Source organism: Phacochoerus africanus, chromosome 2 (genome assembly GCF_016906955.1).
Source record: "Phacochoerus africanus isolate WHEZ1 chromosome 2, ROS_Pafr_v1, whole genome shotgun sequence".
Lineage (NCBI taxonomy): Eukaryota > Metazoa > Chordata > Mammalia > Artiodactyla > Suidae > Phacochoerus > Phacochoerus africanus.
Window position 1 is genome coordinate 130,713,090 of NC_062545.1, and position 13,885 is coordinate 130,726,974.

Sequence of the window (13,885 nt, forward strand, 5' to 3'; positions counted from 1 at the left end):
TACCACATGAGAGCCAATGACTTTGTTAACTGAGTCTGTACCGATGACTTGTTTGAAGGTTGGGACAAACCACATAATCAGTAGATTCTGTATGCTCCAGTGAGCTTCAGTAAAGACGATGGAAGTTAACAAACCCTGAAACGTAGCTGCATCTGTATATGATTCTGTAAGGAGATAGGAGTGGTCCCAACTTCTTGGCTGGGGTTTATTGACATCATCTGCTCCTGAAGCAGCAGCCTGCTAATAACTGCTTACACCTGGCTATCTGCAGTCTTGACCTTCGACTCCCTGCTGAAGGGTCAAAGCTCCTAACCTGAGCTAAAAGTAAATAACTTCTGTGCCCCTCTTTCCCTCCTCTTTTGTTTAATATGTTATTCTCCATGTGGCTGCAAATAACTTAATTTCAACAGCATTTTCTTAAACTAATCCATGCTATTATTAATTCCTAGTTTCCAAAGAACTGAGAACTTACTGTTAGGAGTGGTCAGTATTGTTATCCTGAGGACCCAGAAGAACAGTTTCACAAGAAGAGGATCAGCTAGAGGCTATCTTGAGAGTGGCAGCTGTACCCACGAAAACCCACCGACCCTGAGCCACTACATCTGTAAGGCTGAAACCAGATGTCATAAACCATGCACCAATATAAACACAGCAGTTCAGACACGTGCTTGCTTTCCTGCCTTCTTCATTGTACCTCTTTTGTATTTTCCTTCTTTCTTTTCAGTTTTTGCTCCTTTCCCTCATTTCATTGCTTTCCTCATTATTCTGTCAATTCCATGACTTTTCAAAGCCAATCACCACCAATCAGGACAAACATAATCCCTGCTAGTACCAAATTCTGTTATGGGAGATTATTTGACCCTTCGGCCCAATTTTCCAGCCAACTTATGTCCTGGAAAATTTTAAACCTCCCAAATGGTTCCAATATGTGCTTTCTGGTCCCAAAACACATTGTCAGCTTTATCTCCTACCACTCACCTCCCTCCACACACCCTCTCAACCAAAACTTTTGTTTCCTAACAGCCCAAGTCCTTAGATCTCAGTATTGTGCTCTTTACATCTTCTGCACCTGTCAGCAAACTCTATTAGCTCTTTAAAAAGCTACTAGCTTCAAACGCCAACCCTTCTGAGAAGCCCTCCCTGAATTTCCAAACCTATCAGAGGAAAATCAGTGAAAAGGGAAAGAAATTGTGTGTCCGCGCAGTGGATGCCTTAACAGCTGAGAAGTGCAGGGTCACATTCAGCCATGAGGAACCGGGCACTGGCTACAATGAGGGTTAAAACGACTTCCCCCTAGTCGTAGATCTTCTTTTGGGCACAGAATGAAATCATGACCCCTCTGAGCCTCTTTCCCTTTCATGCCTTCCTCCACAGCTTCACAGAGAAACCCCTGGGCAGGCAGGAACACACACAACTCTGCCTCAGTCCTCACAGATACTCCAGAGCCACCGAGAAGAGACAGGAGACCGCGGCTCCCTCACGCGCCAAGAGACATTTTGCCAGCCCTTCTCAGCAAACCCAGAGAAAAAGGCCCAATTCGTGCATCACCAAGACTTGGGCCGCGGTCCCTCAAAACCCCTGCTGGCAGGACTCCAGGGACACAGACAGGGCAGACCACCCTGAGACCATTCATTCACCACTACCCGCCGGGCAGTAATCAAAAACTCAACCCAAGCGAGGCCTGGTCCCGCCAGGTTTTAGTTTCCAGACGCTGGCCCCTTGGACCACTTTGTGTCTGATTTCGCCGCGCCAGAATCACTTGAGAGAGAGGCGGGTTCCTCAATCTCGACTCAGCTCTTTTGACGCCTCAGGCTCTACCTCCCGCCCAGACTCACCTTTTGCTGAGGGGCCGGACCCTCACGGCCACCCGCACATTGGCCATCCCTCCGCCACGGCTCAAACCCCACAGGTCCGCCCTGCTGCTGCATCCCCGGCCCCAACCCCAAGCCCAGTCCCAACCCTGTCCGGCCCCGCCTGCCCCACGCGCCTCACGGGACGGCCCCTCCCATGCGCCAGCGGCTGCCCGACCAGGGCGGTGCCTGCCAAGCCTTGGCCAATCCTGAGCCCCGTGGGCGGGAGGACGCGCGGGCTGCCCCGCCTCGCTCCGCCCACACGCCTCAAGGGGACGACCCCGCCCGCGCGCGCCGCTGCCTGACCCCGGCTTTGACTGCAGAGCCTAGACCAATCCTGAGCCCCGCGGGTGGGAAGGCGCAGATCCTGGCCGGGTGGGGCTTGCCCTGCCTACTAGGAACTTGTTCTCCCATTGTGGACGGCGGTAGTGAGTCAAGTAAATACGTTAAGTTTGGTGAACGCCAGACAATTTACAAAATAATTTGCTAAATATTTTTATTCGCTGCGTTCGCCTGAGCTGTCAATTCTTAAGTTTTAGGGGTGGAAATGAAATGGGCAACACCAATGTTTTTGCAGTTCTCTATAAGGAACTTTCTTTGACGGGGCATTGGAGTTAAAGGAATTTAGAACGCTTACTGGCGAGCTTCTCTAGATTGTACTGGAAGCTCATAGCCACCATTACAGTTTGTGATCGTGAAGGGTATATTACCAAATAGAATTAGTTCATTAATTCACCCAAGAAATAGCTACTGCCTGCCAAGAGTCAAGTTGTTCTAAGGCCCTGAGGATACAGCCCCAGGCTTCGTGGAAATTAGAATCCACAGGGAAGGGAAGAGAGAATAAATACACAATTATATGGTAACTTGAATGGTGCTAAATGAGATTTTTTGAAAAAGGAGAGCAAGGAGGTATGGTAATGGTCTCTGTGTGTGTATGTAGGGGGAAAGGTGCTACTTTATATGGGATATTCAGGAAAGGCCTTATTGATAAGGTGACAAACAGGTTTGAATAAACTGGGGGGGGGGCAACTTGCAGGTATTAATTTATGTATCTAACGAGTAATTCCTAAGAAATCACCTATTATAACCAGGCACATTGCAGAGAAGAGAGCAAGCAAAGCTCTGACCTCAGGCAGCTTGGTGAGAGAAACTAATAATATGTGAAGCAATTTAAGTAAAATGTGTATGAGATTAGCTAAAGAAAAAATAAAGCAGAAAGGGGATAGGAAGTAAGTAAAGAGGGTGCTGAAACTGTAGATAATGTGGCCCTGGAAGTCCTCGGGAAAGCCTCGTGGAGAATGTGACACTTAAGAAAAATCTTAAGGATGTAAAAGAAGAGTCATGCTGTTGTGTGGAAGGGCAATTTCAGACACAGGGAACAAGCACATGTAAAGGCCCTGAACTTGAAGAAAGCCTGAAATGTTAGAGGAACAGCAGGAAAACCAATGGGGATAGAATGGCATGGCAGAGGCAGAGAGTCATAAAGGGAGCATGAGACCAGGGTAAAGCCTTTGGATTTTATTCTAGGTGAGGTGGAAAGCCATTGGAAAGTGTTAAGGAGAAAAGTAAAATTATATGGTTTATATTTTTAAAAGATTACTCTGGCCACTGTTTTGAGACTATCCTGAGGAGTGGATAAGCATGGAAGTGCAAGAGGGACCAGTCAGGAGGAAGTTTAAGTGCTCCAGTGATAGTAATAGAGTCATGGTAATGCCTTTGATTAGTGCGTCAGACATGCGCCACTCGTAGTTTACCAATCCAGTCTTCACTCTCATTCGAAAGGATCATCCCCAGGGTATTGGGACAGCTGATCTACAGTTCAACTTGACCTGAACCCTAGTCTTCTGCATGGCTCCTCTACTCACTGCTCTGCAGTGGAAAGAATGGCTGTATTAGGGAAAACAGTATGAAAGTTACTCAAAATATTTTAAAAAATAGGTGTTCCTGTCATGACTCAGTGGTTAGCAAATCTGACTAGGAACCGTGAGGTTGTGAGTTTGATCCCTGGCCTCGCTCAGTAGGTTAAGGATCCAGCGTTGCCGTCAGCTGTGGTGTAGGTCGAAGATGCGGCTCAGATCCAGCATTGATGTGACTCTGGCATAGGCTGGCAGCTATAGCTCTGATTAGACCCCTAGCCTGGGAACCTCCATATGCTGCAAATGTGGCCCTAGAAAAGACAAAAAGATTAAAAAAAAATTAAAAATAAAGCTGCCTTCTGATCCAGCAATCCCACTTCTGGGTATATATGCAAAGGAAATTAAATCACTGTGTCATAGATATACCTGCACCCTCATATTCATGGCAACATTATTTACAATTACCAAAAATATGGAAACAACCTAAATGTCCATCAAAGGTGAATACATACAGAAAATGATTTTATATATACATACATATAAAATATATACGTATATATAAAATGAGATATTATTCAACAACTAAAAAGAAGAAATCCTGCCATTTATGACAACAGGGATAGGCATTATGCTAGGTGAAATAACTGAGACAGAGAAAGACAAATCCTGTATGATCTCACTTATATATGGAATCCTAAAAAGTCAAAATGCATAGAAACAGTAGATTGGTAGCTGCCACGGCTGGGGTTGGGGGAAATGGGGATATGTTGGTTAAAGTGTACAAACTGCCAGATATATGACAAATAAACTCTGGGAATCTAATGTGCAGCATGGTGACAGTAGTTGACAATAGTGTATTGTACACTTGAAAGTTGCTAAGAGACTAAATCTTAAAAGTCCTCATCACTACCGCCCACAAAAAAAAAGGTAAAATGTGAGGTGAAGGATATATTAGCCAATATAAATGTTATTTATATATGTATGAAATAATCACACTGTATAACTTAAACTCCTACAATATTATATGTTAATTATATCGCAGTAAAGCTAAGGGGGAAAGTATTGCTGCATTAATATATTTCTATCTTCAGGTTGGAGAAGTTGGAATAACAGTATTCTATATTTTTAATTATACCGTTTATAAATATTTCAATGTGTGCCTTTGAAAGATGAGGACTTCTTCTTTTTTTTTTTTTTTTTGGTCTTTTTAGGGCCGCAGTGGCGGCATTTGGAGGCTCCCAGGCTAGGGGTCGAATTGGAGCTACAGCTGCCGGCCTACACCACAGCCACAGCAATGCCAGATCCAAGCCTTGTGTTCGACCTACACCACAGCTCACAGCAACGCCAGATCCTCAACACACTGAGCAAGGCCAGGAATCAAACCTGCAACCGCATGGTTCCTAGTCAGATTCGTTTCTGCTGCACCATGACGGGAACTCCAAGGACTTCCTTTTTTTTTTTTTATTTTCCCACTGTACAGCAAGGGGGTCAGGTTATCCTTACATGTATACATTACAATTACATTTTTCCCCCAAGGACTTCCTTTTTAACAAGACCATAATATTATTATCATAATCAAAGACGCCAGTTTCTTTTTTTTTTTTTTTTAAAGCCGAACCTGCAGCATATGGAGGTTCCTGGGCTAGGGGTCAAATCGGAGTTGTAGCCAATAGCCTGAGCAAGAGCCACACCAACTCGGGATCCCAGCTGCATCTGCAACCTACATCACAGCTCATAGCAACGCCAAATCCTTAACCCACTGATCGAGGCTAGGGATCAAACCCACAACCTCATGGTTCCTAGTCGGATTAATTTCCTCTGCAGCACAACAGGAACTCCCTGATTGATTTTTTTTTTTTTAACAATCTCTTTGTTTGAATCAGGATCTAAATACAATTTGGTTAATATGTCTTTTAATCTTTTATCTAGTAGCTTTCTTGTCCCTCTCCTTCCTCCACCCCAACCCTGGTATTTATTTGTTTAAGCAACCAGGCTGTTTTCTCACAGACTAGTTCTACAGATTGATCCCTATGGTGATATTTAAATCTTTTTCTATCCTCTAAATTTTCTTCTGCAACTTACTAGTTCAATCCAGAGCTTTGATTAAATCAAGTGGCACCTGTCTTTTTGTGCTATTACAGCCACTAATGATCATCCTCTAAATTAATTATATGATCAATTCATTAGGAGTTTAAAGGTTCTGGATTCAATTACCAATATGAGGGGAGGGAGGGGGTAGGAGGGTTCCTCACATCATGGAGCAATTCTCCAACACTAGCTGGGTGTCCTACAATTCAACCCAACTCTGATACCATTTGCTCAGAAACAGAATCAGATGCCAAAGGTTAATTCAGTCCCACAAAACTGCCTTCCACCACTGACATCAGTCACAAGCCCAGGCTACAGACTGGAGGTTCTGATGACCCGCCCCCCCACCCGACCTTGGGTTCAATTAATTCACTAAACAAACTTCAGGTGATCTACAGAAAACCTCCCATCCAGCAAAGTTTTTTCAGTAAAACTTCATTGAACAAGGAAAATTTTTATGTCCCACAAAAGATTCCTCAAACTTTGAGGAAATGAATGAGCTTTCACTTTTTTTTTTTTTTTTCCCATACCCATGGCATGCATTAGTTTCCATGCCAGAAACGGAACCTGAGCCACAGCAGTGACCACATGGAATCCTTAACTGCTAAGCCACTAACTCCTGACTTTTCACTTTTACTAGCCTTCCACATTAATAACGTGATTCAAAGCCTCAAGTAAGGTATTTGATTCCTATTTTGTTACCATAAATTCTAGTATAGCAACATCAGAGGTCTGTAGTCTCCCAGGAAAAGTTCATAAAACTGCTAATGGAACTCCTGCTTTTACCACATCCTAATGTAAATCTTTTCCTGCATATGTTTATAAGATTTTTTTTCCAAAAGGAGAGGGGTAAATATAACTTGGAAATAGTGAAAAAGGAAAAAGAAAAGACAAAACTAAAGGAACTCTAGTATGTGATCTACTTATCTTGAATTATACTAATTTAATTTTTTTGTTCTTTTTTTTTTTTGTCTTTTTAGGGCCGAACCCGCAGCATGCGAAAGTTCCTGGGCTAGGGATCCAATCAGTGCTGTACCCACTGGCCTACGCCACAGCCACAGCAATGCCAGATCTGAGCCAGGTCTGCGACCTACACCACAGCTCACGGCAATGCACGATCCTTAACCCACTGATCGAGGCCAGGGATCAAACAGGAGTCCTCATGGATGCTAGTCGGGTTCGACAACCACTGAGCCTCAATGGAAACTCCCTGAATTATACTAACTTAAAAAACAAAAGCAATTACTAACTTAAAAAACAAAAGCAATTACATAAGTGGATTCCCCCAATTGTAGAACAAATCTCATATGTAAATTTATTTGCTTTACAGACATCTCAGGAGATTCTGCAATACATTGATTAGTCTTATTTCAACTCTGGCTTTTTTTTGTTTTCTGGTTTTTAGGGCCACACCCATGGCATATAGAATTTCCCAGGTTAGGGATAGAATTGAAGCTGCAGCTATCGGCCTATGCCACAGCCACAGCAATGCCAAATACAAGCCACCTCCGAAACTTACACCAGAGCTCACAGAAACAACTGGATCCTTAACCCACTGGGTGAGACCAGGGATTGAACCCGAATCCTCATGTATACTAGCTGGGTTCGTTACCACTGAGCCACAACAGGACCTCCCTCAACTCTTAATTTTGCATGTCAAGAAAACCTTTGTGTTTTCCTATTCCTCAGACTACTTTTCTAACTTTATTTAAGGTTTGGGAGGATAACAGGTGCTCAGGCTGGAAGACATAGATCAGAGCAAGGAATGATATAAGAAAAAATGTTGGAAAAACCAGGCAGCATCTTTATTCCTCGAGAAACCATCATAAAGTGACATAGTTTTTATGTTGGAAATGAATTTGCAAGTCTCACACACCTCCTAGTGTAAGCAGAAAGACATTTCAGAGGTTTTTTTTTTGGGGGGGGGGATATCCAGATGTCTAGAAACTGAGAAAAAATTGACCTGAAGTTACTGGCTCTAGCACAGTACTAAATTAGCTTTTCTCTGTAGTAGGTCTCAGTCTCAACTTACCTCAAGCTTTTGTGAATCAGCCTGCAGGCTTACACTTTAACTATGTACACTAAATAGAGAGTATGTCCTTTTAATCATATAGGATTCAGATAAAATTTTAGCATGAAATTGCAGGTTTGTTTATTTTGAAAAAGACATAAAAGACAAAAAACTAAAAATAAAAACTAAAATAACCAGGTACATCAATAATCGTGATACATGTGACATGATAATATATATATACACACATACATACCCACATACATAAAATCACATGAAGAAAAACTTAGTAAGATGTAAAAACCAAAGCTGGATGTGAACAGATTTCTAATGAAATACAACTAAAATTTTTGCTTAGTGTTTAGGCAATGTTAGGCACTGTTCAAGAAGTTATGGGAGTTCCCATTGTGGCTCAGCAGTTAGTGAACCCAGCTAGCATCCCTGATGACTCAGGTTCGATCCCTTGCCTTGCTCAGTGGGTTAAGGATCCAATGTTGCCATGAGCTGTGGTGTAGGTTGCAGACATGGCTCGGATCCCGAGTTCCTGTGCCTCTGGAGTAGGCCATCGGCTACAGTTCCAATTGGACTCCTAGCCTGGGAACCTCCATATGCCATGGGTGTGGCCCTAAAAGACAAAAAAGACCAAAAAAAAAAAAGTTATGACCACCATTCTATATGCCACTTGCAAAGGCAGCAAAATAGGATTCAAAACATGTTGTTTTAGGAGTTTCTGTCATGGCTTAGCTGTTAGCAAACCCGTCTAACATCCATGAGGACTCAAGTTCGATCCCTGCCCTCTCTCAGTAGGTTAAGGATCCAGCATTGCCGTGAGGTCCTGTGAGCTGTGGTGTAGGTCGCAGACGTGGCTCGGACCCAGCATTGCTGTGACTCTGGCAAAGGCCAGCGGCTACAGGTCCAATTAGACCCCTAGCCTGGAAACCTCCATATGCTTCTGGTACGGACCTAAAAAGACCAAAAAAAAAGAGTTGTTTTTGGTAATGATCCTGTTTCCTTATGAAAAGCTACTTAACTCATCTATTATATTGAGGTCTAGTTTAAAGAGTGTGATGAGTATAAGGATGAGTGAAATGTGGTGATATAGAGAATGTAACAGTATCAAAATATTGAAGCATACATCTTAAGGCAAAAGAAAACCCCAAGTGTGAAGCCAAGGGCAGTTGTACTATTGATGTAAATGAATACATCCTGAGATTTAGTATTTGTGTACCTCTCCCTTTTATATGCATAATCTCAGATAGCAATTTGTAAAGTAAAACTGCCGCATCCAGTGCTGCAGGGCAACGGGAGATCCTGAAAGAGGGACAGCGTGGTATAGCAAAACACACAAGACTCTTACATTTAGAAAGTGGGGGACCAGGAGGCACTCTATTCCACAGAACAAAGACGCCTAGGTTTTAGCACACACTAATTTATTAAGGAAGGCGATGTATGTAGGTTAGCTAGCAAAATCAGGCATAGGCAGTGACAAAAATATCTCCTAGTGAATAACAAAGGAAACTACTAGCAAGGAAGTGCCTATCCATAGGACATAGTGCAGCTGCTTATGCATAGCTCCCTTATCTTGTCTTTGAAGGAGACCCTGTACCTTAGAACTGTGCATCAGCAGATATGCTTATCTGGCTTTGCCATCCTAAGCATTCCTTAGCCTGTTGTGCTTTTGCAGGTGCACCAAGTTTGCCTTCTGCAGAGTTCAGCAGTTCAGTGGTCTCCAACATCAAACCTCTAAAAGTTTTACCCTGATGTGCCTTTTTCTTTTGTCTTTTTTGTTGTTGTTGTTGCTATTTCTTGGGCTGCTCCCGCGGCATATGGAGGTTCCCAGGCCAGGGGTTGAATCGGAGCTGTAGCCACCGGCCTACGCCAGAGCCACAGCAACGCGGGATCCGAGCCGCGTCTGCAACCTACACCACAGCTCACGGCAACGCCGGATCCTTAACCCACTGAGCAAGGGCAGGGACCGAACCCGCAACCTCATGGTTCCTAGTCGGATTCGTTAACCACTGCGCCACTACGGGAACTCCTGATGTGCCTTTTTCTTTTCTTTGCAATCCTTCTTTGCCCATTCCTAAGGCTGCCAGTGAACACCTTCAGGAATTGCTTAGTGTCAGAGTCCCCAAGACCTCCTCCCCACCCCCCAGTTTTGACGATATGCTTGAAGGATTCATAGGATTCAGCATATCATTGTACTCATGGCTATGATTTACTACAGCGAAAGCATACAAAGCAAAAGAGCAATGGGAAAAGTGTACGGGACAAAGTCTGGGGGAAACCAGGCGCAAGCTTTGAGTCCTCGACCAGTGGATCCCCACAGGATAAGCTTAATTCCCCCAGCAACTGAGTTGTGACGTGTGCGAAATGCTGTCTACCACAAGAGCTCATTAAAGATGCAATGCCAGGGCTCCGACTTGGACTCCCAGCTCCTCTGCCACCGCCGCCACTGCCAAGACTCCAGCCCAGCTCCTGCCGCCGCTTCGCCCCAACCTCCGCCCGGCCGGCCCTGGGGCGCCCAGAGGGTGGTGCGGGGACCGCCAGCAAAGCCTGAGGGGCGCGCGCACAAGGCCTCTTTGTGGATCTCACGGTCGCCGACCTCTGGGTCCAGAGAGGGCCACCGCGGGCCGCAGCTCCACCTCTGCGCCTTGGGGACCACAGAAGGCGCAGCCCAAAGGCCAGGGATTTTGGTTTAGGGCTAGCCCCGCCCGGGATGAGGTAGCATCCGCTGTGAGGAGGCCTCCGAGTAGCTGCCGCCACCACCGCACAGATCCACACTGGCTCCCTGAGCCCGGGTCACCAACAACGTTTCCCGCGGTTGGGATGAGCGGGCCCCGGACACCAGCCTGCGCCTCAAGACCTTCAGCTCCAAGAACAAGTACCAGTTGGTGGTGAACGCAGTGCGCAAGCTGCAGGAGAGCGGCTTCTACTGGAGCGCCGTAACCCGAAGCGAGGCGAACCTGCTGCTCAGCGCCTAGCCCGCCAGCACCTTTCTCATCCGCCACAGCTCGAACCAGCGCCTCTTATTACGCGCAGCGTCAAGACCCAGTCTGGGATCAAGAACCTGCACGTCCAGTGCGAGGTGGCCAGCTTCTTGCTGCAGGGTTACCTCCGGAGCACGCAGCCCGTGCCCGATTCGACTGCGTACTCAAGCCAATGCATCACTATCTGCCCCCCTCCGGCGTCTCCTCTTTCTCCTCGCCTCGGACTAAACCCTCCTCCTTGGCCTCCTTCGAGGTGCCTGACAGCCGCCGGCTCACCCTCTCCCTGGGAGCCCCCTCCCCGCGCCCGTCCAAGAGCCTATTACATCTACTCCAGGGCCGAGAAGATCCCTCTGGTGTTGAGCCAACCCCTCTCCAACATTTCTGTCGAAAGACAGTCAGTGGCCACCTGGACTCCTATGAGAAAGTCCCCCAGCTGCCCGGGCCCATTCGAGAGTTCCTGGACAAGTATGGTGTCCTCTTTAAGGAGCAAAGGGCAGAGGTCGGGGCGAGGGGCCAGGGTCCCTTCTCCTCTGTAGCACATGGCACAAGCACAACAATCCAGGCGTGAGAATCCTGAAGCTCTGGATGAGCCAGGGGGTGGATAGGCCCTAACCTACAGCTCTCCCCACTGCAGAACAGGGTCGTGGGGACCTGGAAGGTGTTTGAGGGAAGGCAGAGAGCTATCTGAGCGTCCCTCCGTGATTCCAGCTTCTCCAGAGGAGCCAGCTGGCCTGGGGGACCACATCAACCACCACAGTGGATTCTCTCTCCTCTTAGTTTCCTCGACCCCCCTGCGCTTGCAAACAGGGGACACTGAATGCTGAACTAGTGAGAACTGCTGGGAATCTTCTGATTTTCCAATGGACCTTGTTTGCTCTTTGACTTGGTTTAAAACAGCTTTAAACCTGAGCAGGTCTTGGGCCTGGAAAAGGGTGGACGAGAGAAAGAGGGCACTTCAGGGGCCTAGCACTGCAGGCTGGCTAAGCAAATGGCCACACAAACCGCCCAGCCCAGATGAGGAGGGTGGCTACATTATCCACCCCTGGCTCTGGGCAGAAGGGCAAGGGGTTATGAAACGGACCTTTCTGCTGCCCCTCCCCCCCACCTTGGGACAGAAAACAGAAACAGAAAACAGAAAAACAGAAACACAGGTCTCAAAGTCCATCTAGTGCCCAGGGCCTCCCCTGCTTTAAGGCAGAAGTGGCATTTGGAGGGGGGAGCCGGCTGGCCCATTGTTCTTTCCCCACATATCCTATCCCTTCCACCACCTGGAGGGTGGGGAAGGATGAAGGAGATGAGCCACCTTTGACCCCAGACAGAGAAGATGGGGCATTCTACTTTGTAATCCCTGACTATATCTGGTTAGACTTGCCTTAAATGCTCCCTGTCCCATGGATAGGGACTGGCACAGGAGAAGCCACACACTCAGCCAATCCAAGCAGAAGCCAAGGATTTCTCAGAGGGGTGCCCATAGGCCATTTACCGTTTGGTGGGAGAAATTGGAGAGGTGAGTGCAGGAAGATGCCAGCCCAGTTGGTAGTGGTCGGTCAGTGGTGCCTGGGCTCTGGCCAGAGCAGAGCCACCAGGCCTCATAGCCCCCTGGACCCTGCTACCAAGTTGCTCCCACTCAGTAATACCACTGATCAGTGAAAACTTACACAAATGTGGTGGCAATGGAATTACCTGGAACTGTTCTTTTTTGGGGGGAAACTAAACAAACAAACTTTTCTGTGACAGGTATTGGGCTGGATGGGGCAGCTGTGATTTTTTCTGTTATTTTGTTTGGGTTTTGTGGGGGATTTTTTGGTCTTTTTTCTTTTTACGGCCACACTCATGGATTATGGAGGTTCCCAGGCTAGGGGTCTAATTGGACCTGTAACTACTGGCCTATGCCACAGCCACGGCAACGTGGGATCCAAGCTGCGTCTGCCATCTACACCACAGCTCACAGCAACACTGGATCCTTAACCCACTGAGCAAGGCCAGGGATCGAACCCACAGCCTCAGCGTTCCTAGTTGGATTCTTTTCTGCTGTGCCATGACGGGAACTCCTTATTTGTGCTTTTTAATAATGTTTAAAATCTGCCTCAGTCACTGTCTTTTATAAAGTTTCCCTCTCCAGTTCGCTCCCCTCGACTCCCCCACCCAGGCCTTGGAGGCTGTTAGGAAGGAGATGCTTGAAGAACTCAACAAAATACCAATCCAAGTCAAACTCTGCACATATTTATTCAAAAAAAATATTTCTGGAGTTCTCGTCGTGGCTCAGTTGTTAACAAATCCGACTAGGAACCATGAGGTTTTGGGTTCGATCCCTGGCCTTGCTCAGTGGGTTAAGATCCGGTGTTGCTGTGAGCTGTGGTGTAGGTCAGAGATACAGCTCGGATCCCGAGTTGCTGTGGCTCTGGTGTAGGCCGGTGGCTACAGCTCCGATTCGACCTCTAGCCTGGGAACCTCCACATGTCGCAGAAGCGGCCCTACAAATGGCAAAAAAAAAAAGAAAAAAAAGAAAAAAAAAGAGAAATATTTCTGTAATTTATAATAAAGAGCATTAATTTTTTTTTTTTTAGGGCTGCACCAGCAGCATATGTCGGTTCCCAGGCTAGAGGTCGAATCAGAGCTAGAGTTGCTGGCCTACATCACAGTCACAGCCACACCAGATCCAAGCCATGTCTATGATGTATACCATAGCTCATGGCAACGTCAGATCCTTAATCCACTGAGCGAAGCCAGGGATCGAACCTGCAACCTCATGGTTCCTAGCTGGATTCATTTCCACTGTGCCATGATGGGAATTCCAAGAGCACTATTTTTAAAATTAAAAAAAAAGAATGCATTACCAGGGTTATTACTGAGGGCTAGTCACATAGGTATCTTCTGCTGTGTATGTACCAAAATTGTAGACTACCAGGAAGAAAGGAAGTGTTCACATAAACCTGTATAAACACCTTAGTCACAGTGAGCAACTCTTATCGGTGAGAGTGGAGGGAACCCTCTTGAAATCTAAGTTCCCAGATGCCAGCCAAGTACCAACTTTACAAGAAGGCCTTTCAAAGGACAGCAGTTGGGCTGGCTATGCTACTCTTTTTTGCA

The 13,885-nt window shown here is 46.4% G+C and overlaps 1 protein-coding gene and 1 pseudogene across 1 annotated transcript in view; one reads left to right on the forward strand and one right to left on the reverse strand.

Moving 5' to 3' along the window:
- Positions 1 to 1,946, reverse strand: part of STARD9 (StAR related lipid transfer domain containing 9) — a 145,405-nt gene extending 143,459 nt beyond the window's left edge. Inside the window, exon 1 of the mRNA XM_047766577.1 lies at positions 1,836 to 1,946. Within this exon, the coding sequence (XP_047622533.1) occupies positions 1,836 to 1,882 (47 nt within the window). The 5' untranslated portion in view covers positions 1,883 to 1,946. The remainder of the gene's footprint in view (positions 1 to 1,835) is intronic.
- A 61-nt stretch (positions 1,947 to 2,007) lies between these two features.
- LOC125120763 (suppressor of cytokine signaling 3-like) lies at positions 2,008 to 11,363 on the forward strand (annotated as a pseudogene).
- The last annotated feature ends 2,522 nt before the right edge of the window (positions 11,364 to 13,885 follow it).